At 64.6% G+C, this 22,428-nt stretch overlaps 1 protein-coding gene across 3 annotated transcripts in view; it reads left to right on the forward strand.

The window, feature by feature from the left end:
* Window positions 1–45: 45 nt before the first annotated feature.
* The window catches only part of LOC101692116 (palmitoyltransferase ZDHHC11), a 58,385-nt gene continuing 36,002 nt past the window's right edge, over window positions 46–22,428 (forward strand). For all 3 annotated transcript variants that reach the window (XM_045089341.1, XM_004768400.3, XM_045089344.1), the window contains exons 1-7: window positions 46–3,350; window positions 5,879–6,091; window positions 9,730–9,908; window positions 10,324–10,425; window positions 12,775–12,899; window positions 15,264–15,419; window positions 17,955–18,064. In XM_045089341.1, the coding sequence (XP_044945276.1) occupies window positions 5,879–6,091; window positions 9,730–9,908; window positions 10,324–10,425; window positions 12,775–12,899; window positions 15,264–15,419; window positions 17,955–18,064 (885 nt within the window). In that variant the 5' untranslated portion in view covers window positions 46–3,350. The remainder of the gene's footprint in view (window positions 3,351–5,878; window positions 6,092–9,729; window positions 9,909–10,323; window positions 10,426–12,774; window positions 12,900–15,263; window positions 15,420–17,954; window positions 18,065–22,428) is intronic.

Genomic DNA, 22,428 nt, shown 5'->3' on the forward strand with positions numbered 1-22,428 from the left:
GTGTCCCTTTGGGGTGCTGACGTCCCCCTTCCTCTGCGTCTGGCCCGGGCCTGCCCCCCCAACGTCTGACCTCACCCACCCCACAGTACTTTTGCTCGTGTCCCTTTTTTGAAAACCAGACTGGGGGCTCTGTTCCATCCTGGGGGAGAGGATGTGTGTGTGCCTGAGACGTGTCCCGGCCCACGGGCACCGCTGCCTGCCGGATGAGCAGGGCCCCTCATGGCCGTCGGTGGGAGCGAGCCCAGCGTCGCTCAGGCGAGGTGTCAGGCAGCAGCCGTGGCAGAGTGCTGGCCAAGGAGTGAGGGGGGACGGAGCCTACACCCCGGCAGGCTGCAGGCCTGCCCTCAGCACCCCGGCTGCCAGGACGTCAGGATGGGGATCTCTTCCCCACCGTGGTGTGGACTCCCAAGGTGAGGTTGTGGGCAGGATGTGGCCCCGATTTCTGGGGCTGGACTTGCCCTGCTGAGCCCCTGCCTCTCTGTGGTCCCGCACTGCGGTTCCCGACCATGCCTCTGATGTGGACGTGGCACCTGTTTGCGGGACCTGCTGAGATAGGAGGAGGCCCAGAGCCCCAGACCCACCCGAAGGGAGTGCTCTCCGCCTTGAGGGCCTCAGCAGTTGTGCCCACCGCCGGAGACACCGCTGCCTCTTGCCCGTAGGCCGGAGCCGCAGACGGGCAGTTGGGCCTGGGAGGCTGGGGACACCTGGACCCTGGGCGCGGCCTCCGGAGAGCCAGGGGCTGCCGCTCAGAAGACACGAGCCCACGGGAGGCAGGACCAGGGCGGTGTCTCAGGACAGGAGGGCCCTCTGGGCGAGGATCTCAGGAAACCTCACGTGACGTAAAATTAGCCACTGGCTGCCTTCAAGTGCACATCTGAGTGGTTTGGTGCCCTCGCAGTGTTGTGCAGCCGAGGCCTCTGTTAACTGGGGAGTATTTCTTTCGGCCCGAAAGCAAAGCCTCTCCCCGAGAGCAGCCCCCCGTAAATGCTGCACTTCTGTTTCCCGTGAACTTCCTGCCCGGAACCCCTCGTGGTGGGCTCTCCCACCCCGTGGCCGCCTCCTCGCAGCACAGCGCTTTTGAAGTTCTTACACGTGAGTGTGTCATCTTGGGCCCAGGGGCCTCTGCCCTTTCCACGGACCCCGCCGGGGCTCAGGCTGCTGCTGGCTACGTCAGCGCCACGGAAGTCCTGGGGCTTGGGTCCTGTCACTGAGCTCTCTGCTCCGGGAAGCCAGCGGGATCCCAGTCAGAACCACGGATGCACTGGGAGGTCAGAATACTGAGCAGATGCCCAGGGTAGCAGGAGTGTCCCCAGGAGCCACACTGGCCAGGCGTTGGCCACAGATCGCATGGCAGGACCCCGGCGCCTCACCCACACCGTTGCCGCGCTGGGGAGAGGCAGTCTGCAGGAACGGCGCCGGGTGCTGGGGCTGGTCCTGCTCTTTCTCCGCCGAAAGCTACACTCAAAGCAAGACCAGCGACGGGGAGAGTTCACGCACGTGTCGGGTGTGTTTGTGCGCGGGTCCTCCTGCAAGTGTGCACGTTTATGTCGGGACGTGTGTGCATGTGTCAGCACGTGTGTGCGCGCGTCTGTGCGGGCGTGTGTGCGCCCACCTGTCCGGCTCTGCCTTGCTCGCAGGCTTGGCCTTCCAGGAGGTGGTGTCTCCGGCGTGTGCGCACGGGATCACGGGCTTCGGGAGGCCCCCGTGGCACACGTGTCCTGTCTGACTTTCTGGACACACCATTGTGCGTGGGGTAGATCCTGGTTGCCCCGGGCAGGGGGCTGTGGCTCTGCTGGCTCTGGTTTTGTCTTCTCAGAGTCTTTGTGGTGAACAGGTCTGGTGTTGGCAGGTTCTGAAGTCATTTTCACGGAGCAGAGAGGTCTCTGAGGGAAGGTCGTTTCTCGAGACGTGAGTGGCTGTGGTGGTCACGGCCCTGGGTCGACCAGGAGGCCCCCGCTGCCTGTAATCTCGGGGTGCCCTGGGCTAGCACCTCCCGGCCCCGCCCCGCAGCAGCCTGGTTCAGGGTCTGCTGAGCTGGGGGGCACACAGGCCCCCACCACGGGGCAGCCTGTACACAGGGGTGTCTGGAGAAGCGAGTTCTGGGCGGGAGGCAGAGAGGTCACTCATCATTTCCCAAAAAGCTCTCCGAGCTAGAAGACCATACCTCGCGGCGGCTTGAGCAGCGCACCAGGAGCAGGACCTGCGGCCTTGTTGCCGACACATTTCCCACTGCTGGTGACCCGGCCTCTGGCCCCCTCACTCTGCAGGGCCCCCGTGTCAGGCCCCATCTCCTCTGGTGCTCCTGTGCTCAGACAAGGCCGCCAGGACCAGCGTCCCTGTCACCCCCAGTGGAGGCTTTGCTTCTTGAGATCTCCTGGGACGTGTTGGGCTGGAGGAGCAGGTGGGCAGACCCAGACCAGAAGTAGCCTTGGCGCCAGCCTCGTGGCCCAGCTCCCTGCCCCGCAGAGAGGTCCGCAGGCTCCCCCGGAGGGCTCTCCTGGCTGCGTGTTGTGTCGTCAAGCTTCCCTCCAAACCGGCCCCCAGCTCCGGCGCCCTGGTTTCTCTTGGGCTGGCCCAGCTGCCCCTTGGGAGGCACAGCCCTGGTCACCGCAAGTGCCACACACAGTGCGTGTGGGAGGCGGCTCAGCCCATCTGGCTGGGTGGCTTCCCCAGGGAGGCGTGTGATTCTGGGGACGGGAGGCTCTGCTGCTCCCCCAACCAAGGAGGGTATCGGGATCTGAGAAGGCCACGTCGGGGTCCTTGGACCTAAACGGGCCTGGAGATATCCTGCGCTGGACCGTTGAGACCCTGAGGGAGAGGCAGGGAAGGGGGCGCTGAGCCATCCTCGGGAGAGACCCCCTCGGGCACCTGTCCACGCGCCCTTCACCCCCTCGTCGCCTCCCACTCTGCTCCTCTGGCCACTGAGGGGCAGACTCCGGATGCTGACATCCCTCCCGACCTGGACGGAGCAGGTAGGCCAGCAGGTCGCGTGTCGGGACGACCTGTGAGGTCGACGGCCCGGCCGCTGAAGCAGGAGGGTGGGGGGCCAGGAGCCTTCCGATGGCTACTGAGGGCCTGCCGTGGGTGGCAGTGTTGTCAAGAGCTTGGCCGTGTAGATGGACTCCTGGCTGGTGGCCTGGCCTGTCGGGGGCCCCCATGCCTTCCCTGCACCCTCCCCCCAGCAGGCCGCGGGGCTCTAGCTTTATGAGGCACCTTCGTGGGTTCCGTTGCTGCCGTGGCAACCAGGGGTGCTCACGAGGGTCTGAGCTAAGAGAGGGGCCCGTGCTTTTCTGTGCGGCGTGGGCCAGTGGTCGAGGCAGGCAGCAGAGCAGGTTCTGGCCCCCGGGGAGGTAGGTGCCTCCTGCTTGTGCTGTGACCAGGGAACCTGCAGGCATAACCTCGGCGCATCCCAAGTGGGAGAGCGAAACAATGACTGGGGAGCTGTGAGGATCTGTGATGGGTTCAGGGGGTCACGTGTGCCCAGGTGGAGGCACCCAGGACTCTGTGTTCTAGGGAGCGCAGGGGGACAGGCAGGACGTGGAGGGACGGGGTTCTAGCCCCTGCCTCTCGCCTCCGTCGTCGGGATAGTGGCCTGCACGTAGCTCCTACAGGTCGGCCCGTAGCGGTGGCCACGGTGTCCAGGAGCATCGAGGCACCCCCACGTCTTGCTAGAACCCTTAGGCATGACCCAAAACAAACGCCAGGGACCCAACTGCGGCTGAAAGGGGACCCGGGCCCTGCCCGAGCCCACGGCCACGTCTGCACAGTATGGGAGGATGGCGTTCGCTTCCAAGACCAAGGCGAGGGGCTCGTTAATGGCACTTACAGAAGGAGTCCGTGAGGGTCTGGCGCCGACTGGACGGGGGCGTTAGGGGGTCGCCCAGAGAGTGATACTGGGACAGGTGCAGAAGGCAAGACAGGGTTGCAAGCAGGGGTGGGGGACGCGGCTTCAAGCCCAGGGAAGAGCCCGAGGAAGGCTGAGTATGTGAAGTCCAGAACCCTGTGAGCCTGCGCAGCGCTGTGCGGTGCACGCGTCTGTGCGTGCTGTGGTGTCACGTGTGGGGTCCCCTGTGTGGCGTGTGCGTGTCAGGGCGCAGTGGTGTCTGTGCGTGGAGCCGTGTGAACCGTACCCATTCCGCCCCAGGAGACCAGAGGCGACATGTGTGTCGGGAGCCTGGCTTTGGTTGCGGGTTTGAACTGACGTGATCCCCAGGAGCTAAGAAGGTTCACGCGCTCCTCCTGCATGCACTGCAGAGTGGGTGAGGGAACACGCGGTGTCCGTGAACGGGGGTGTGTGAGCCAAGGCGAGCCACAGGAGGCAGGGCCGGGGCGAAGCTGCCCTGTGGCCCCCATGTGGTCTCTCCCCAGGACCCCTATCCGCCCCGCCTGCCCCGTGGCTCCTGTGACTGTGGGGAAGGGGGTGCCCCGTGCAGGGCCCGGGGGTGATGCTCCTTGTGCCCTGTCCTCATGCCCACGCCATTACCCGGATGCGTGTGCCTGCCGTGGGCTTCAGCCCTCGGTGCCTCCCGGCTTCTCTGGGGCACTTGCGGGTGTGATGCGGGGAGCTTCCCGGAGCCCTTTGAGGAGCGGGGACCCATGTCCCTGCAGGCCTCGCGCTCGGCCCCTGCGCTCTCGAGACCCTTGGCTGGATCTGTTTCGGTTCAGAATTCTCCCAGAACCTCAGGAGCCGCTTGTTTAAATTTCACAAATTCCTGTGGCTTCCCCACGAGGTCACGGTGACATTTCCGTCCTGGGAACCCCTGCGGGATGGGCGGCTGTGCTCATCCTGGCCAGTGCAGGTGGCCCTGGGACTGACTCCGTCATCATGTCTTGCTCCTTCCACAAGATAAGTTCTCTGCTCTGTTGTTCCAGCTCCTAGGATTTCTCCCTTCGTGTCACTGGTTCGCCTCCCCTCCCGAGGTCCGCGCGTGCCCTGGATCTGACTGCCCCTCCCTTTCTGTTGGTTCTGGCTTGCATCTGAGTGTTGCTCTGGGAACGATATGGGAATCACGTGGCAGCGCAGGTCCCTGCCCAGTCCCGGTGTGCTGGTCGTCTTGCTGTCCATGGGGAATGCTCTCTGTGGGCCCCTGGGGGTCTCACTGACCAGGGAAGCCCCTCCTGGCCCCACATCCTGAGAAAGGAGTGGCCAGCCTGTGGAGAGCAGCCGAAATCTGCCCTCCTGCGGCGACGTCCCCAGGACCCTCAGGGCTCCGCCTCCCGTGGCTGTGATGGGTCTCTCGCCCATTCCCTCCGCCCACCGCCTGGCCAGATGTGGCTACCACTCCCTCCCAGCCCCTCCCCTCAACCCCGGTGGCCCGGAGCGCCTGGAGGCCCCGGGAGCCCGCTGGCGCGCAGGTCTTCGCCCCGCAGTGAGAGCAGCGCAGTTCTCTGGGAATGTGGGGTCTCGTTCTGTCCTTCAGGGAAAATCGTAGAAAGATTCTCGGGGGATTTCAGGCACATAAAAGCGTCACCTGGTCACCGCAGCCAAGGTCTGCCTTTCCTGCAGACTTCTGTGTTTCCCCGGCGATGAGGGCCTCCTGACAGGGGTCTCCTTCCTGTCCGGGATGGGTCTCCTCCTGAGTCTGCGTCCATCTGTAAACAAAGCCCGTGCCCATCCCGGGAGGCGGCCACGGCCACAGCCACACTGGGGTCGGGGCGGATGCCTCTCCTGGGTCCTCTGCCGTGTGGGCTGCACACGCTCAAGAGTGTTGTGCAGTTGTGTCTCTGCTCTGGGCTGGACAGACGCAGGGTTCCCCTGGGACCCTGGAGGGTCCTCCACCTGCCACCTGCCCCCAGAGGTGGGCCCCCAGGGCCCCCTTGCCATAGAGCCGCGGGAGGGGTCCATGCACGCCTGTCTGGCCCTCCTCTCGTCTTGTAGATGGATTTGTGGGGCAGGAGCTGGAGACGGGTCGTCCCGGAAGCAGGGGGCAAGCGGCCCTCGCCCCCCAACCGGTCCCGAGTGAATGGCTGGTCGAGGCCCCTGCACTCCTTCCAGGCGGTGGCCTGGGTCACGGTCCTCGTCATGGCTGTCGCCAGCTTTGGCATCTTCATCCCCTTCCTGCCGCGGGACTGGAAGGACGTCGCCTACGGTGTATCCTTTCCTGTGTCCAAATGGGGGCTCCCGGGGGCCTCCACCAGACCTGGCTCAGGCCACACGTGCCCTCTGGGCCCCCTGCCACTCCGTCCTGTGCGCCCGGTCGCCCATGGGTGCGGCATCTTGCCCTCTGACCCCGCACCCTTTACCCCAGATGGCCCCCATGGCCACAGCACCGATGGACCCTACGTGTGTTCCTGTGTGGCTCACAGGAGCGGGGTCCCAGCTAAACGCAAGGCTTTAGGGAGAACACTCCTGGCGGCAAGGGGCAGAGGCACTCTGGAGTGGGGCGGAGAGCCCTGAGGACAGGAAGGAGTCACGGCCAACGTGCAGATGCAAACGCACGGTCCCGCATCAGCCACGCGGGGGTCGCACAGGCAGATGCTTGGGAAGAAGGCTTTCTCTCCACTGGAGCAGCCCACCCGGCTCAGGGACTGCAGCCTGTCTCCCGGGGATGTCCGCAGGTCCCCTGTGGGCCGGACCCTGGCGGCTGGGTGGGAGGGGCACGCCAGGGACCCAAGGGGTTGTTTCCAGGGGACACTCGTGGTGACCGTGGCCGTCTTCAGCTGCTCGTCCCCTGCTTTCTTGTTTGGCCCTGTCTTGGGGCCTAGAAGCGTGCTGGCAGGCAGTGGCCGGACCCAAAGACAGGGAGGCTGCCGGCCGCTAGGACCCGCCACACAGGCCACCGTGGAGGCCGCCAGTCCCATGGAAGCCCTGAGAGGAGGCTGCCGACGTGTCACCAGAGCAGCTCCAGGCTCGGTGGGCAGGCGCTGGGGACGTGGACGCGCACGGGGCTGTCACGCAGGTGCCGCAGGGGAGGGTCCGGGAGCTGCCAGCTGTGCTCTCCCTGCCCTCCAGCACCGGCAGCAGCGGCCTTGATGCCTCCTCACACTCACTGTGGGCTGCGGTTCCCCGTGCCGCCCGTGTCTCTGTGTCGGGGGCCCTGACCGGGCTGACCTCCGCCTGCGGGGCCCCCAGCCGAGTCTGGTCCACCGGAGTGGAGCGGGGAATGCGGCCCCGCCCCACGCCTGCGGTAGGGCCTGCGCTCTGGCCACTGGGGGGCGCCGCGGTCCTTCGTGTCTGCAGGGACGGGCCTGGCCCCAGGGCGGAGGCCGGGTGGGGTCGCAGCTTCCCACAGCAGGAAGACAGCCCTGCCAGGCCTTGGCTGACCCTGGGGGTCTGAGCTCCCCCCACACCGCAGAGGGAAGCAGCGCCACCCAGAGGGTCCACTGTGCAGAGGGCCGGGCGTCGGAGGGCCCTCGATGCGGTCCGGGGGCCTGTGTTGTGGCTGGGACCGTGCGGTGACCTCCTGCTCTGAGTCCAGTGCTGGAGCGAGGCGGACGTGCTTGGGGCCGTGGGGGCTCGGGTGCGCCTCACTTCCTGCAGCAGAAGCGGAAGGACGGGGGGGCGTGTGTCCTGGCTGGCGCCGGCCGCTGCTTTACCAAACACAGACTGTTGCTAGGGGACCGAGGCCTCCGGGCCAGGGCCTCCCGCCGGCCAACAGTGGGACCTCCTACCCCGCTCTGACGACCTGTCCCTCACGGGCGCCCCAGCCACTCAGGCGAAGGCACTTGAGAGTAAGCGCGGCACCGCCGTGATGCTCGAGGTGCTCTGCCCGTGCTGGCTGACGCCGGGAGTGAGGAGCCGACCCAGCGAGCGGCCAGGCAGAGTGGGGTCACCTTCTGCTGCTCCGTGTCATTCCCGTGACTGACCTGGGGTCACTGGCTTGAGCGCTGGGAGACAGTAGGTCAGACAAGCCGGTGGGCTGTGTTTTTGCTTGGAAAGCCTCGTGCTCAGGGGGCTGTGGAGGGACTTAGCCTACCGCTCGGGGGGGCTGGAAGCCGCACCCCCTGGCTCCTGGTGGACAGCTTCTGGGAGCACCTGCGGGGTTGGGACGTTGGGGGGAATGGCGGCAGGCAGCTCCATGTGGCTGGCCCAGTGGCTCGGGTCAGGGGCCTCGGGCACCTGCACTTTGAGGGTCAGAGTACGAGCCGTGCCGTCCCCACACTGTGCCCCGGCGGTGGTCTCGTGCAAGCCCTGTGTAGCTGTGGGGGCAAAGGCCTTCAAGCACACATCCCAGCCCTGGCCTTGCCTGCTGCCCTCCGGGGCTCCCTCCCCGGCACCTTGCCCTCCCGTTTCTGGGGCAGGCAGGGGAAGGGGCCCGCACCTGGGCCAGCAGCTGGACCCCCTGCAGCGTCGGACTGTCCTGCGCCCGCTGCTCTGGTTGTCTCCTGTTGCCCCAGTAACCACACGAACATGCCCACGGTCTGGCCAGCGCCTCGGGCTTCAGGGAGCAGGTGCAGGGGGCAGGCACGCCAGCACCGTGCTGTTGTCTCCAACCGTGACCATGAAGTCCGGCCCCGTCAAGGCCCCCCCACCCCGCCCTTGCTGATTCGCGCCCTGCATGGAACAGGCCATGGTCGGCTCAGCCTTGGAGCCGGGGAGGCCCACGCCCTAGCCAGCCCTGCGGGGTCCGGCGGCTACATGAAGTGTCCCGGTGTCATTGCCTCCTCTCCACGGCCCTGAGGGATCTGGTCAGTCCCTTCCCCACTAGGGGAGGTTCTCAGCCGCCCCTCCACCTGCCCCCGGCCTGGGAACCAGCTTCCTGGTCTGACCGCCCGCCCTCCGCTCCTCCTCACCCATCCTCCTGACAGCGATGCTCGCCCAGCAGGCCTGGCTCCCCTTTGCCGCCGTGCCCACAGCGGGCACCAGAGTCGTGTCTACACTGGTGCTGAGGCTAGAGGAAAAGGGGCCATGAGCAGGTCTGGCCAGAAGCAGCCTCCCGCCCGGGGTTGGGGTGCAGTGACCTTCGCGGACGCAGGCCCACGCGCAGGCCGAGCACCGCTGCCGGCGGGGTGGCCGAGCTCATATCACACGAGGGGCAGAGCCTGAGAAGGATCCCACCGGGGCTTCCTGCAGGACGGAGTTATGACCTCAGCCCCCTGCTCAGAGCCCCTGCTCCTCCTGTCCAAATCACGGCAGAGCCGGGTGCCCACAGCCGGCCGTTTCCCGCACCACACCCCGGAGCCCTGAGCCCAGAGCCGGCCAGAGAAGCAGGGCAGGACAGATAGGGAGGCGGCCTCCCTCGCTTCTGTTTGGTTTCCATGGGGACAGTGTGTTGGTCCCGAGGTGGAGGAGGAGGAGAGGGTGAGGTCCCAGGGCCTGGTTTCACCCTGGGCGCCATGGAGGGAGTGGGTGCTGGAGAGCCCGAGGGGCTGGGGTGGGGGAGCTGAAGCAGATGGAGGCGGACCGGGCAGCTCTGTGCCCCACGGGGACTGGGTGTGGGAGCCCTCCCTCCCCACCCTTGTTTCTGGATGACCCCACACGTGCTCTCCCAGCTGCCTGAGAAGCCCCCACGCCTCCTTTAGCACCCAGCGTGGCCCCCCATCCCCGCGTGGCACGTTCAGGTCACTGGCAGTCGCCCCCAGGGCCCGCTTCCGCTGGAAAGCCCCTCTCCAGTGCACGTGTCTGTCGTGGAGGAAGGAACAGGGGCGCTCAGTCGACTGCGGGGGTGGGAGCTGGGCCGGTGCTGGAACCCGGCTCTCAGCCTGCACTCTGCTCCCGCGGCGCTGGCCAGCAGCCGCCCTGGGTGGGGACCAGGCCCGGCCTCGCGTTCCTTGACACCCCTGCCCCAGGTGACCGGCGGGCTCTTCCTTCTGCACCTCTCCGTCCACCTGCTCGCGGTTTCCATCGACCCGGCCGAGCCCAATGTCCGGCGCAAGAAGAACTACTCGGAGCCTGTGCCGACCTTCGACCGGTCCAAACACGCACATGTGATCCAGGACCAGTACTGCCACCTGTGTGAGGTCACCGTGTGCGTGCCCGGATATGGGCATGGGCGGAGCCGAGGGTCCCCTGCCCAGCGCGGCGGCCGGCCTGCGGAGGGCACGCCTGTTCCCAGGCTGCTGGCCGGCGCTGCTGTCCTTGAACGAGGAGCAGTGGGTGTCAGAAGCACAGGGCCCCTCGCCGATCAGATGTCTGCCCGGGCTAGTCGTGGCTTCCGTGGGCAGCCTGGGCGGGAGGCCTGTGGCTCAGGGTGGGGTCCGAAACCAGCCTCCAAGCTCGAGCCCTGGCACCTGTAGCAGGTGTGGCCAGGGGATGCCACCCGTCTGGGGCCTGGTCCTCCGTGCTCCCTGCCACTCCCCTGCAGGCGGACAGGGGCGCGGACCGCACCTTCTTCCCGCAGGCGCTGCCGGCAGGCTGATGCTCCCGCGTTCCCCCCCCCTCAGGAGCCCGAAGGCCAAGCACTGCAGCGCGTGCAACAAGTGCGTCTCAGGCTTCGACCACCACTGCAAGTGGCTTAACAACTGTGTCGGGGGCAGGAACTACTGGTGAGTGGCCGCAGGGGCTTGCGGGGGGTGGTCAGGGCCCCAGGAGAGCCCTCCTGCAGGCCGGGGGGCCTCACAGGGTGAGCACGTGGGCCGCAGGCCTCAGGGGCTCACAGGCTGCCCCTCTGTCCCCCACTGGGAGCCGAGAGAGGTCCTAGCCCTGCAGAGGGGCAGGGGCGGAGCTGCGGGGTTTTGAGCTGCTGGCCTGGGCATGGCTGCCTCCTCCCAGGGATGCCATCGGAGCGCAGAGCACGGGCCTGGGAGCAAGCGTCCAGCCAGGTCAGGCTCAGGGCCGGGCCTGTGAGCGTCAGCAGGTGCCCGCGGCTGGGGCCTGGGCTCTGTGCGGCCAGGAGGGGCGGCGCTCCCCGTGCTGCTCCTTCACACTGGCCTTCGCTGGCTGGTGACGCAGCGGCCAAGGGGGTCCCCTGCGTACCCACCACCTCCTGCCGACGAGCCGCATGCACCCGTCAGGAGCAGGAAGCCCAGGTGAGAAGTGCGCGGCTGGCCCAGGCCGGAAGAGCACTGTGGCCTTGAGCAGAAGGACGGCAAAGCTCTCCTAATTAGAGACGCCCAAACAGCATTCGGTGACTAGGGGTGCCTGGGAGCCCCCGTCCCGCCTCCTCCCTGCAGAAGAGGAGCCCCTGGCCCTCCAGGCTAGGGCAGGCTCCTGCTCACACTAGCAGGGCTCTCCTCGCTCCGGACACACATCCTTAAGGCCTTGGGGCCGTGAGCTGGTCCCCTTGAGGTTCGGCCGTCGGGAGAGGGGAGGCCCTGTCACAGAGGAGGACCGAGGGCCCCACGGCACAGGCTGGAGCTCAGGGGTCCTGACGGGCCCAGGCGCAACAGGCTGAGGGGGTTCCCTGTGGGCCAAGAAGCCGCTTGACCACGGGGGAGCTGCGGAAGCCGTCCCGGCATCCAGCGGACAGTGTTGGCCGGGGGTGGAGGAGAGCGGGTGCCCAGTGCACAGCAGGGAGAGGCTGCCTCCCGTGGATGTAGCGCGGCAGTGGGGGGGAGGGCACGGGGCTACTGTCCATCTGCATCTGCCCCAGAGTCCCTCCTGTGGCTTTGTCAAAAAAAGAGGGCAAATCATAACAAACCAGCAAAGCAGGTCCTCACGGAGAAAGTGCTGGGTTGGGGGCCAAGGCTCTGCAGACGCGGGAGTCCGGCAAGGAAGCCATGTTTCGTGTCCCAAACGTTGGCGGGACAGGCTCTGGCCCCCAGTGGGAGGGCTGCAGCTCGCCGGCTGACAGCCCGACAGGACGGCCCAGGGCCTTCCTGTGTGGGGCAAACCCACTGCCTGCCAGGGCTCCCTGGAGACCAGAACCAGGTGTGGGGCCAGGCCGGTGTCCCCTGCAGCTTAGGGACACCCAGGAGGCTGGGCCTGCATGGGATCGCACAGGAGACGCCCCTCAGGGAACTGAGTGAGCCACAATGCGACAGCATCTCCCCTGGACCCCTGGGCCATGCTCCACATCTAGCCGACCCTATGGGAGTGCCCACGTTTTAGCTCTCCACCTAAAGATGTGTGTAAAAAGCCTGCCAGAAGTTCTGGAAAAGCATCATGTGATCAACAGAATTTCAGCTGAAGAAAACATTGAGGCTGAAAACGTTCAAGAAGTGGTTTCCTCCGAGGTCACGAGAGCACAGAGCCCTCGGGAAGACTGTGGGAGCACATTCCAAGAATGCCGACCACAGTTTATTTTCTGGATGGACGGGTCATTCTCGGGGTCTTTTGAGCACAGGCAAGGGGGGCAGGAGTGATTTCAGTCTGATGGCAAAGCACAAAGCCAGGCCCAGGGAGGGCGTGCAGAGCTCAGCCACCACGAACCAGACCCGGCCAGGCACCTGTCTTGTGCACGCCCCCGGCCTCCCGAACCAACGCGGCTTTGATGGCCTTGATGGAGGACGGCGCTAGGACCCCACCGGGTGTCCACACCCAGTTCCGTTCAGCAGCAGCCGTCATTACCCCAACTCCAGGCTGAGGCCACGAGGCTCACTTTCCGCAGTTCTGTCACTGCGGGAGTGGCGGCCATGCTGTGGTGGGATCCGGTGCCCGCCCCACCGGGCCCAGAGCCTCTGTGTCCCTGCCACAAGCCAGGCGGCCCCTCCTCTCCGCCTCAGGGGGTTCTAGGGGGCACACGTGAGGATCCCAAGGCACAGGAAATGGAGGTGCCGTCAGGACAGCCGCAAAGCGGTGGTGTCCCCCGGAGAGCTCCCACGAGGCTCAGGGGCAGGAGACAGGAGAAGGCAGGGTTCTGGGTTCAGGGCCAGGCCACCCCTCACCACTTGCCGCACTTCCTGGCTGCGGGTCCTCCGGCCCTGAGCCCGGCACTGACCCCGCCTCTCCCACAGGTACTTCTTCCTCTCTGTGGCCTCCGCCTTGGCCGGGCTGCTCTGCCTCACGGCCGTCCTGCTCTACGTCTCCATCCAGTTCTTCATCGACCCGGCGGAGCTCCGCACGCACCCCTGCTACAAAAGTACACAGCATCTCCTCTGTGACGGTGCTCCCTCTTGGGTCACTCACAAGTGTTAGCTTGTACCTCCAGCCATCTTTGGGGTAAAAGCCTTCCTTCCGGGGGGGGCGCCAGCCCGGCCCGGCCCCCGCTGGGTGAGCGGCGTGGCCGGGTAGGAGGGCAGCGGCCCCCGGCACCAGGAGGGGGTGCGGGACCTGCGGGTGCTCAGGGGCCAGGCTCCCAGGCCACCCCAGGCATTGGAGAGGAGCCCTCCTCCCCGGAGCCCTGCAGTTGGTCTGGGTGGGGAGCAGGGTAGGGCTGGGGAGGACAGGGCTGCCCAGGGATGGGTTCTGGGTGACATGTGATGCAGGTCTCTGCTAAGTGGGGGCAGGAGCCCAGCCTTAGGAACAGATGTGAGATTGGATGTGGCCTCAAAGATACGCCCATGATCTTACCCCCGGACCCATGAGTGTGACCTTACTCGGGGAAAGGATCTTGAAGAATACCCAGGAGTGTGTGCAGCGAGGTGCTGGGTCTGTGCAGAACGTCTTTATGAGACAAGGGACACAGCCACAGCCCAGGGGTGCCTGGAGCCCCAGGAGCTGGGATTCAGGACAGATTGTCCCCCACAGCCTTGGAGGGAGCTGGGACCCGCCACACCCTGATCTCCACACAGCATCTCTGTTGTGTCACCTGGCAAGTGTGTGGCCCGGATACGGACGCAGGGGGGACCCCCAGAGGACCACCTGCATCTGTCTGGAGTGTTGGGGGACCTAAGCCCTTAGGGCGCAGACCAAGGCTGCCTGTCTCAGCCCAGGCCTCTCTCCAGAGCGCATCATGGCCCAGCATGTAGAGCAGAACAGAGGACCTTGTCACTCAGCTCAGAACATCCCAGGACCCCCCACTCTGCCCAGGCTCTAACATTGCTGCCAGGCCCAGCCTCGGGCTCCGGAGCAGGTCTGGACAGCGCCCTCCTCCCAGTGGAGTGAGCGGCCAGCCAGCCCACGGGGCCAGTGATGACCCCACATCTCCCTCCTCCAGAGCCTGTGCCGTTGGAGGGCTCCCGCTGTCGTCCAGTGCAGAGCCTGGCTGCCCTGTGCCTCTTCCTGGTGGCACTGTGCCCCATGCACCCTCGCCCCGAGGCCCACACAGCCCCTGGCTAGAGCCAAGCCCTTGCGGCATGGACTGTCTGATCTGCCTCTGCCTGGAAACGCATCTGGGTCCTTTCTGTGGTACAACGGAGCAGCGGGGCCTCGGCGAGGCCGGGAGCCACTCAGCAGACCAGCTGCTCAGGCTCCGGGCACAGCCAGCTGGGGCGCCCCGCCTGCCATCCTTCCTAGTCTCCACGCGCAGCCTCCAGAGCAGTCAAGGCTGGGCACGGGAGTTCCACGTGAAGGCCCTCCCCACCACGGGGTCGCTCAGTGCCCCCCACGCTCCAAAACGTGGCTCGCACCTGGAGAGCGGCGACCTCTGTGCAGCCAAGTGCCCCAGCAGCACCTTGGCGCCTCCCGTCCTGGGCATTAGCCGGGCCGTGCTGCAGTGAGCTGTGCGGACAGACGGTGGGGTGACTGCCGGAGCCCAGCAGCCTCTCTGGCCGCAGCAGGTGCACAGAGGCCAAGTGACCCTGGCTTCTCTCTGGGACTTGCTGGCTCTGGAGCCACAACGGGACCAGCTACATGTGAGAATGCCTGAGGAATGAGGCGATGATCTGGGTGGGGTGTGCTGTTCCGGAAGATTCCACGGGGCTGCATAACCGCCAGTTCCCTGGGAGACTGCTGTTATTGGTGGGAAGTCATCAAAACGTCACCAGCTGATGGGACAAGCGTGGGGTCGGCCAGCTCCACGCACAGGCTCTGCAGCCTCCGTGGCCTGCAGTGACGCAGCACAGGGCCTGGCCGCCGCCACCTGGGTCTCCACACAAGGGCCCGGAGTCAGGGCATTTCAGCCAGAATTCCGTCTCCGGGAATCTGCCTCCAGAACCCTCAGCGCTTTCCTTAATAACACGTAGTTCCGCAGTGCAGGCGACCATGCTCCGGAAATGCCCCGAGGTGCTGGCTGCGGCCTTCAGGGTCTCTGGGAGAGCGAGCCTGGCTGGTTGAGGGGACAGTCTGGCAAGGACCAACGAGGATCTGGCTGGCGGGCAGGTTGGGTGTGGGAGACGGGCACGGGGCCAGGCTCTGGGACCTGGACACTTGGTCCCCCTCCTCCCGCCCGTAAAGTGGGATGGCAGAGAGCTGCGAGGGCACTTAGGTAAGGCAGGGCATGCGCGGGCGAGGAAGAGGGGCTCCCTGGGGCTCGTTTTCTCCTCCTGCCACCGCACTGTCTGCTGAGGAGAGGCGCAGCCGTGCCCTGGGTGCCGGACACCGTGCGTGTCTCCCTCTCCCACAGAGGTCTCCGACAAGAACACCTGGCTGCTGTTCCTCCCCCTTTTCCCTGTAAAGGTGAAGACTCCCGTGGTCCTGGGCATTGGGGTGTTGGTGCTGCTGTTGGACGTCATCGGCCTCCTGCTGCTGGGGCACCTGCTTGTCTTCCATCTGTATCTAAGTACGTGTCCCAGCCCCTATGTCTGCCTGTGCCAAGGCAGATGATGGCTCAGCTGGCCGCTGCCAGAGAGGAGCACAAAAGACAAGTCGAGAAGAGACACCCCTCAAGGGACAGCAGGGCTGGTTGTGTTCTGAGACCTGCAGGGACCTCGAGTTAGAAGGTTCAGAGATGAAGGAGTGGAATCTGAGGCAGGAATAGGGCACTTTGAGAAAAGAACGGGGGATTTAGAAAAGCACCAAATCCTAACAATGAGAAACAGCCAACCAGGGCCGGAGTTTCTGCTGGCCAACCTCGCCGCGGGGAGACGGGTGGTTTTCTGGTGTCCACATGGCACTGCATGCTGTGGCTCCACCGCTCCCTGACACAGGAGCAGGACATCTGCACCCCACGAAGCCCTCCCTTGAATGCAGATGACAGACTGTGGCCTGGATGTAGGAGAGGCCAGCACTGGTGGGGCCCATGCGGCCGTTGGAGCCGGTCTGGTGCAGGGACTATCCTTGCGTCCTCTGCGGAGCCAGGGCCAGATCGACTCAGGCCCTTCTTAAAGCTTCCACACACTGGCCAAGGGGATGGGGTGCATTTGGGGACACAGTCACAGCATACATGATAGCCAGCAGGTGGCTAGTCGGGCAGGTCCAGAAGCCTGCTGCAGCCAATCAGGATGGGCAGATGCAAGACTGGAGGACAAGTCCACAGGGCTCCTGGTCACCTGCGATCTGGGGACAAGGACCAAGAGGCTCTAGCTCAGGCACCCAGGAGCATAGTGGTGCCATACTCACTATGGTGGCATGCACTGGAGACCCCTGGAAGGGAGAAGCACACTGAGCTTAGGGCTCAAGGTGTTGCAGATAGGGGATTTGGACATCAGAGAACAGACCTCCGGAACAAAGTGGGGATATTAGCTCTTGTTAGTCACAGTAAAATTACCCCAAAATGTAGGCACTTGAGACAACAGTCTTAGTGCCTGGCAGTTTCTGTGGGTCCCTTGTCCCTTCGTTCATGTGCCAGGAGGGGCTGCGGTCTCATCCAACAGGGGACAATTCACTTCTAGGGTCATCACCAGGGCAGTGGCAGGTCAGCTCCTGACCTTGGCTCCTTGTGAGTTGGTAGCCAGTGCCTCCTGCCAGTCCTTGTTGTGCAGACGCTCCAGCTCAACAGAGCGTTCAACAGGGCAGCGGGCTTCACCGGAGCAGGCAAGAGAGCAAGGCAGAGCCGGCCTTTTGTAGCACAGTCATGGGAGTGACACCCCATCACCTCTACTGCAAGGCGCTGGGGTCAGCCTGCCCTCCAGAGGGTGGGACCACATGAATGCCCTGAGGTGGGGGCCTGGAGCTGGCAGCTAGATGCTCCACTTTGAAGCTTGGGAAAAGGACACCCAGACGAGTCTGCAGTACAAGAGGAGGAGTGGGGACGCTGGCGAGGGCAAGCTGTCCCGGAAGGACGTGCGGGAGTGCCAGCAGCAGGGGTTAGGGAAAGCCACCTTCACACAGGTGGGGGAGAGCCTCCCGAAGGCCAGCGGCCCTGAGCTCCCATGCTAGAGCCTCGTAAGGCCAGAGCGAACACGAGGGACTCTCGGTGCACACTGTGCTCTGGCCTCGCTTCCTCAACGGCCGCTCCTCTTGTTACTGTCAGATGAAAGTGTGCCACAAAACTCAGGAGTGTGAGCTCGGGCAGACACACAGCGTGTGCTTACCCTCCGACGGGGATGGTGACGGGGCAAATCCGGGTGAAGGGCCGAGAGTTTTCGTTAGCATGTAGCCCAGGGCAGCTCTGCACCCTCAAGCCGACACAGGTTCTGAGGGAGTGTGAAGAATGCAGCAGGAGCCAGGAGGAGTTAATTGAGAAAGAGAAGCCAAAGCAAACAAAAGCAGAAGCGCTCGCACAAGCCACCAGGGAAGGGGATGGGCTCTGCCCTGCCTGCACTCACCCCACCCGGGAAGCAGCCTCTGGGGGCTCCACAGGGCGTGGGGAGTGGCCCGCCCTCCGGCTGCTCCTCGAGCTGCAAATAGGCTTCTGTAGGTGGGCTTTCTCACTTTCCGGAAATAAATAGAAACCATCTGTCATGTTTGTTGGTTTTAGGAAAAGAATAATGGGAAGTTGGGCACCTCCCCTGAGGTGCGTGGCTGAAAGGGGCCCATTTCACGAACCGTGCTGCCGAGAGCTCGGAGATGTTCTTTCAGCAACCTGGGGTGCCACTGCCACGATGCTGGAGCCAGTGGCCCGGCCTAGCTGCGCTGGGCACAGCCCTCAGTGTCAGTCCACATGGACTTTAGAGGCCTGGGAAGGAGGCAGGGCAGCTGCTCCCAGGGTGGGGGGACCCCAGGCCTTGGGGGTGTAAGGAACTGCTGTCTGCTGCCCACAGGCCAGACGAGGTCTGGAGTGGCCATCCAGCACCGCCCCCCCCCCCCAGTGTTCCAGGTTAAGCAGCAGCTCCCAGCACCCTGGGGGAGCCCTGGAAGGCCAGGTTGTGGCATGTGGGCCACTCTGCTTGCTTGTGTAATCCCAACTGTGTGTTTCCTTCACTCTCCTGTCCAGTGGTCAAGAAGCTGAGCACGTTTGACTACATGACACAGGGCCGTCAGCAACTGACTCCAAGAGCTGCAGCAGAGAAGGAAGAGCTGTCCGTCCAAACGAGACTCCCACAGGTACCGAGGTGCCCCTCTTCTTCACCACTCGTATTATCTAGGCCTGGGACAACGCCCAGGGTCACCTTGTAGCTGGGACTTCTCAAGCACAGAGCTTTGTGTGTGGGCTCAGTGTTCTGTGTGTGTGTCTGTATATGTGAGTCTGCATGGCGTGCGACGCAGTGTGCGTGCGTGTGCGTGCGACATCTCTACATTCACTATCCATAGAATCCAGCTAGCAGCGCGGACTCCTTTGAGGCCCACATATTTCTGCACCTGGTTCTCATAGAAACTAAAAACATTTGCTTTTCTAAAGGTCACCATTCAGAAAATGAAAATATAAGCCACAGACATGAATATAAGTCCTATAACGGTGTCCAGAATATATAAAGAACTTTCGATAATGACCCAGCGCTTTAATTTTTTAAATGGGCAAAAGGTTTGAACCAGCTCTTCAGTGAGGAGGGCCGATGGGCGGCGAACAAACCCAGGAAAAGACGGTGCGCAGGGACCCTTCCAGCACTAGAGCGGCTGCGCCCAGGACGAACGGGGCGCGGAGGCTGCCGAGGTCACACAGCGCCGGTGGGGAGTCCAGTTAGGTCGCCCTGAGAAGCGGCTCGTCATTTTCTTAAAAAGTAGAATCTAGGGGTGTCTGGGTGGCTCCGTCTATTAAGCAGCGGCCTCGGCTCACGGCATGATCTAGGGGTCCTGGGATCGAGTCCCGCCTGGTGCTCCCCGCTCAGCTGCTCTCTCCGCCGCTCCCCTGCTTGTGCTCGTTCTCCGCGTCCAGTAGAATCTCTCGGAGAAGGGAAACCCCCACTTACCGCTGAGGTCAGCCACCCCGCCCCCAGTTTCTGACCCCACAGAAGTGAAAACACGGGTCCCGACCCAGTGCGACACTCCCCGGGACCAGGGGCCTGCGAGGTGCCGCCGCTCAGAGTTAACTAGTAACCGACTCCCGCCCCGTCGGCCCTGGGCCCGCTCTCTGGGGGTCGCCCGCCGCGAGCCGAGGCGTCCGTCCGCACGCAGGGGAGCCGCAGGTCAGCCGCAGGGGAGCCGCAGGTCAGCCGCAGGGGAGCCGCAGGGGAGCCGCAGGTCAGCCGCAGGGGAGCCGCAGGTCAGCCGCAGGGGAGCCGCAGGTCAGCCGCAGGTCAGCCGCAGGGGAGCCGCAGGTCAGCCGCAGGTCAGCCGCAGGGGAGCCGCAGGTCAGCCGCAGGTCAGCCGCAGGGGAGCCGCAGGTCAGCCGCAGGGGAGCCGCAGGTCAGCCGCAGGGGAGCCGCAGGTCAGCCGCAGGTCAGCCGCAGGTCAGCCGCAGGTCAGCCGCAGGTCAGCCGCAGGGGAGCCGCAGGTCAGCCGCAGGGGAGCCGCAGGTCAGCCGCAGGTCAGCCGCAGGGGAGCCGCAGGGGAGCCGCAGGTCAGCCGCAGGGGAGCCGCAGGTCAGCCGCAGGGGAGCCGCAGGTCAGCCGCAGGTCAGCCGCAGGGGAGCCGCAGGTCAGCCGCAGGTCAGCCGCAGGGGAGCCGCAGGGGAGCCGCAGGTCAGCCGCAGGTCAGCCGCAGGTCAGCCGCAGGGGAGCCGCAGGGGAGCCGCAGGTCAGCCGCAGGTCAGCCGCAGGTCAGCCGCAGGTCAGCCGCAGGTCAGCCGCAGGGGAGCCGCAGGGGAGCCGCAGGCGCCCGCGCCGCCGCCCGGCCGGAAAACCACCTTCCTCCGAGCCCCCGCGACCCTCACCCGCGTCCGTGCTCCCGAGGGCGGGGCGCTGCCGGTTCGTCACCGAGCGAGGGCGCGCGGCCCCGCTCCCGGGGGGAGACCCGCTTCCGGCCGCTCCGGGGCGGGGGGAGACCCGCTTCCGGCCGGTCCCCGACCCCCGCCCGCCGCGCCCCTGCGTCCCCGCCCCCGGCCGTTCGCGCTCCGCGGCTCTGGGCGACTCGTTCCCGCTTTACTTTCCCGCACGGACCCTAGAACCGCTTCGTGCGCTTCCGAGACACGCGGGGGTCGAAGCGGGGCTTCCCGAGGCGTTCCCCGGGCGGGAGCAGGCGCGAGGCCCGGGGTCACGGGGTCACAGCGCGGCGCCCCCGGCGGTGTGGCGAGGGGTCGCGTCCCGGAGGGCCGGGGGCGGGGACCCGCAGCTTCTGGCCGCCCCTCGCGCGCGGCGGTGTCTTCCGAGTGACTCGGTCGCGTGCCTCGGTGCGCCACGCGCAAGCCGTGACCGTGTCGTGCAGCCCCGGCCGCCCTGCGCGGACCTTCCACGTGCCAGCCGCGCGGTTCAAAGGGGAAGACTCGGTCTGCGAAGGGCGTTCCCCGGTCATGGGAGAATGACCGCCGGTGCCGTCGCGTCCGGGGGAGAAGGCGCCGCGCTCCCGCCGCCGGGCCCCTGGTGGCGGAGGCGTCGGGCGGACGGCGGGGCGCGGACGGCGGGGCGCGGGCGGCGGGGCGCGGCGGCCTCGCTCTAGCGCACGAGCGTCCCGGGGCGCCCTGGCCGCGAGGAGCCCCTGCCCGGACCCCGCCGGCCTTCTGCTCCCGGCAGAGCTGCAGTGTGTCCGCGTGTCCGCCCCTGGGGACCAAGGACTGTGCTCAAATCCCTCGACCGGATGCCGACCCAGGCCGACTCCGAGCCGGCCGGCGGCTGCCGCATGTTGGGGTCTAGAACTCTGTGGAGGGCTTTCCCGAGTGCTTTGCTCTACTGGTGCTTCTCAGATCAGCTTGTTGGGAGTGTCGTCTCTGACTGCTCATCGGCTGTGGAGGGAGGGTCGTACGTATAAAGCCCTCTTGCCTCGTTTCTCAGGTGTTCCGCTCCGCTACTGTCCACCAAGGGGTTGGTATCGATGTTCCATTGCTGCATGACGAATAGGCACAGATCTAGTGGCTTGAAGCAAGACTCATGATCTCCAGGTGTGCGTGGATCACGTGCCTGGGCAAGTGCACTGGGGTCCGTGCCTGGTGCCTCTGGAGGCGCCACCAGGGTTCACCAGGTCAGCTTTCCTTTCTGGAGGGAAAGAATTCTGGGGAAGAATTGCTTCTAGGCTGACTCGGAATGCAGATTTGTTGTTTTCCCACAGTTTCCACATTGCCCTGCGGTCTCTAGTGATAACGGGGGTCTGGTCTTTTCACATTTCAGATCTCTTGGACTTCCTCCTCTTCCTCATTTCTCAGCTTGTAGGGGTTTGTGAGATTACACTGGACATACTTGGATAACCAAGGACCATCTCCTGCACTCGTTTTCTAGAGCTGCTGCCACAAAGGAGCCCGGAATGCTGTGGGCTCCAAGGCCCATCCTTTGTCCACTCATAACTCAGCCCTGCTGCCCCCGCAGGCTCGTGAACGCAGGGGTCCAGGGTGGGGCACCACAGCCAGAGGAGTGACTCTGTGGCCTCTCGCTGGCAAGCGCTTAGAGACCTTTGCCGGTGGAGCTGTTGCAGGGTTCCTCACATTGTGTAGTCCACCCTGGAGCACAAAGACAACCTCCCAAGAGCTGCTGGCTCAGAGGCTTTGCAGATGAGGGCGTCCCAATAATGGCGAGTGAATGGCATTGGGCAGCCTCAGGGGCACGCTCTGAGCTCACTGCCCAAGGCAGGGCTCTTCTTTGCTGAGAGGAGTCTTTCCTTCCTTTTGCCTCATGCCTGCAGAGAAGAACACAAGGATCCCCGGCCACTCCAGAAGTGCCCGAGTCCCTGTTCCACCACTGCCATCCACCCAGAGGGCTCCCTGATGCTAAAGGTGAGCTCAGAGCCATAGGGCAGGGGGTCTGAATCAAGGAGGAGAGCCAAAAGGAGGGTCAGAAAGTGCTTGGGATGGCTTGTTCGACTGATCTGAAGCATTTGCTTGGTCCCTGTTGGGTCCGCTATCAAAGGAACGAGACTGAGACAAAGTTACGCAAAGCCTTATTCTATGCCAAGCATTAGAAGTCAGACTGACCGGCCAGGGCTGCCTCCGAAGAGAGCGACACCCCTTGGTGTTACAGGCTAGTTTTTATAGGGCACAACTGCAGACATCTATGTATGTGGCTTTGGCTGATGGGATGTCTCCTACCTGTGTGTTTTAGTAACGGTTACCTGGAACTGATGCTAGTAACTGTTGAGGTGTTTATTAAACCACAAAATGGCCTTGTTTTAGGTGTGTGTTTTAGTAATAGTTACCTGGAACTGATATCAATAACTGTTGAGGCATTTATTAAACAACAAAATGTCTACCTAGGCAACATGGAGTCACTATGGCTAAGTAGGCCCAGGCAGGCCCTAGGGGGTTAACGTGGAATTGACCCCAACACCCCCCCCCCTTTTCTTTGGAGATTAGTCAATTCTTTGACTTTTTAAAGAATCAGTTAGTGCTGCAATTAGGATGGGAACCACAGGTTTTGTCCGTTTTATTTCTGTAGTAAGATGCTGGAGTC

The sequence above is a fragment of the Mustela putorius genome, unplaced genomic scaffold (genome assembly GCF_011764305.1).
Source record: "Mustela putorius furo isolate JIRA1106 unplaced genomic scaffold, ASM1176430v1.1 tig00000107_pilon_pilon_pilon, whole genome shotgun sequence".
Lineage (NCBI taxonomy): Eukaryota > Metazoa > Chordata > Mammalia > Carnivora > Mustelidae > Mustela > Mustela putorius.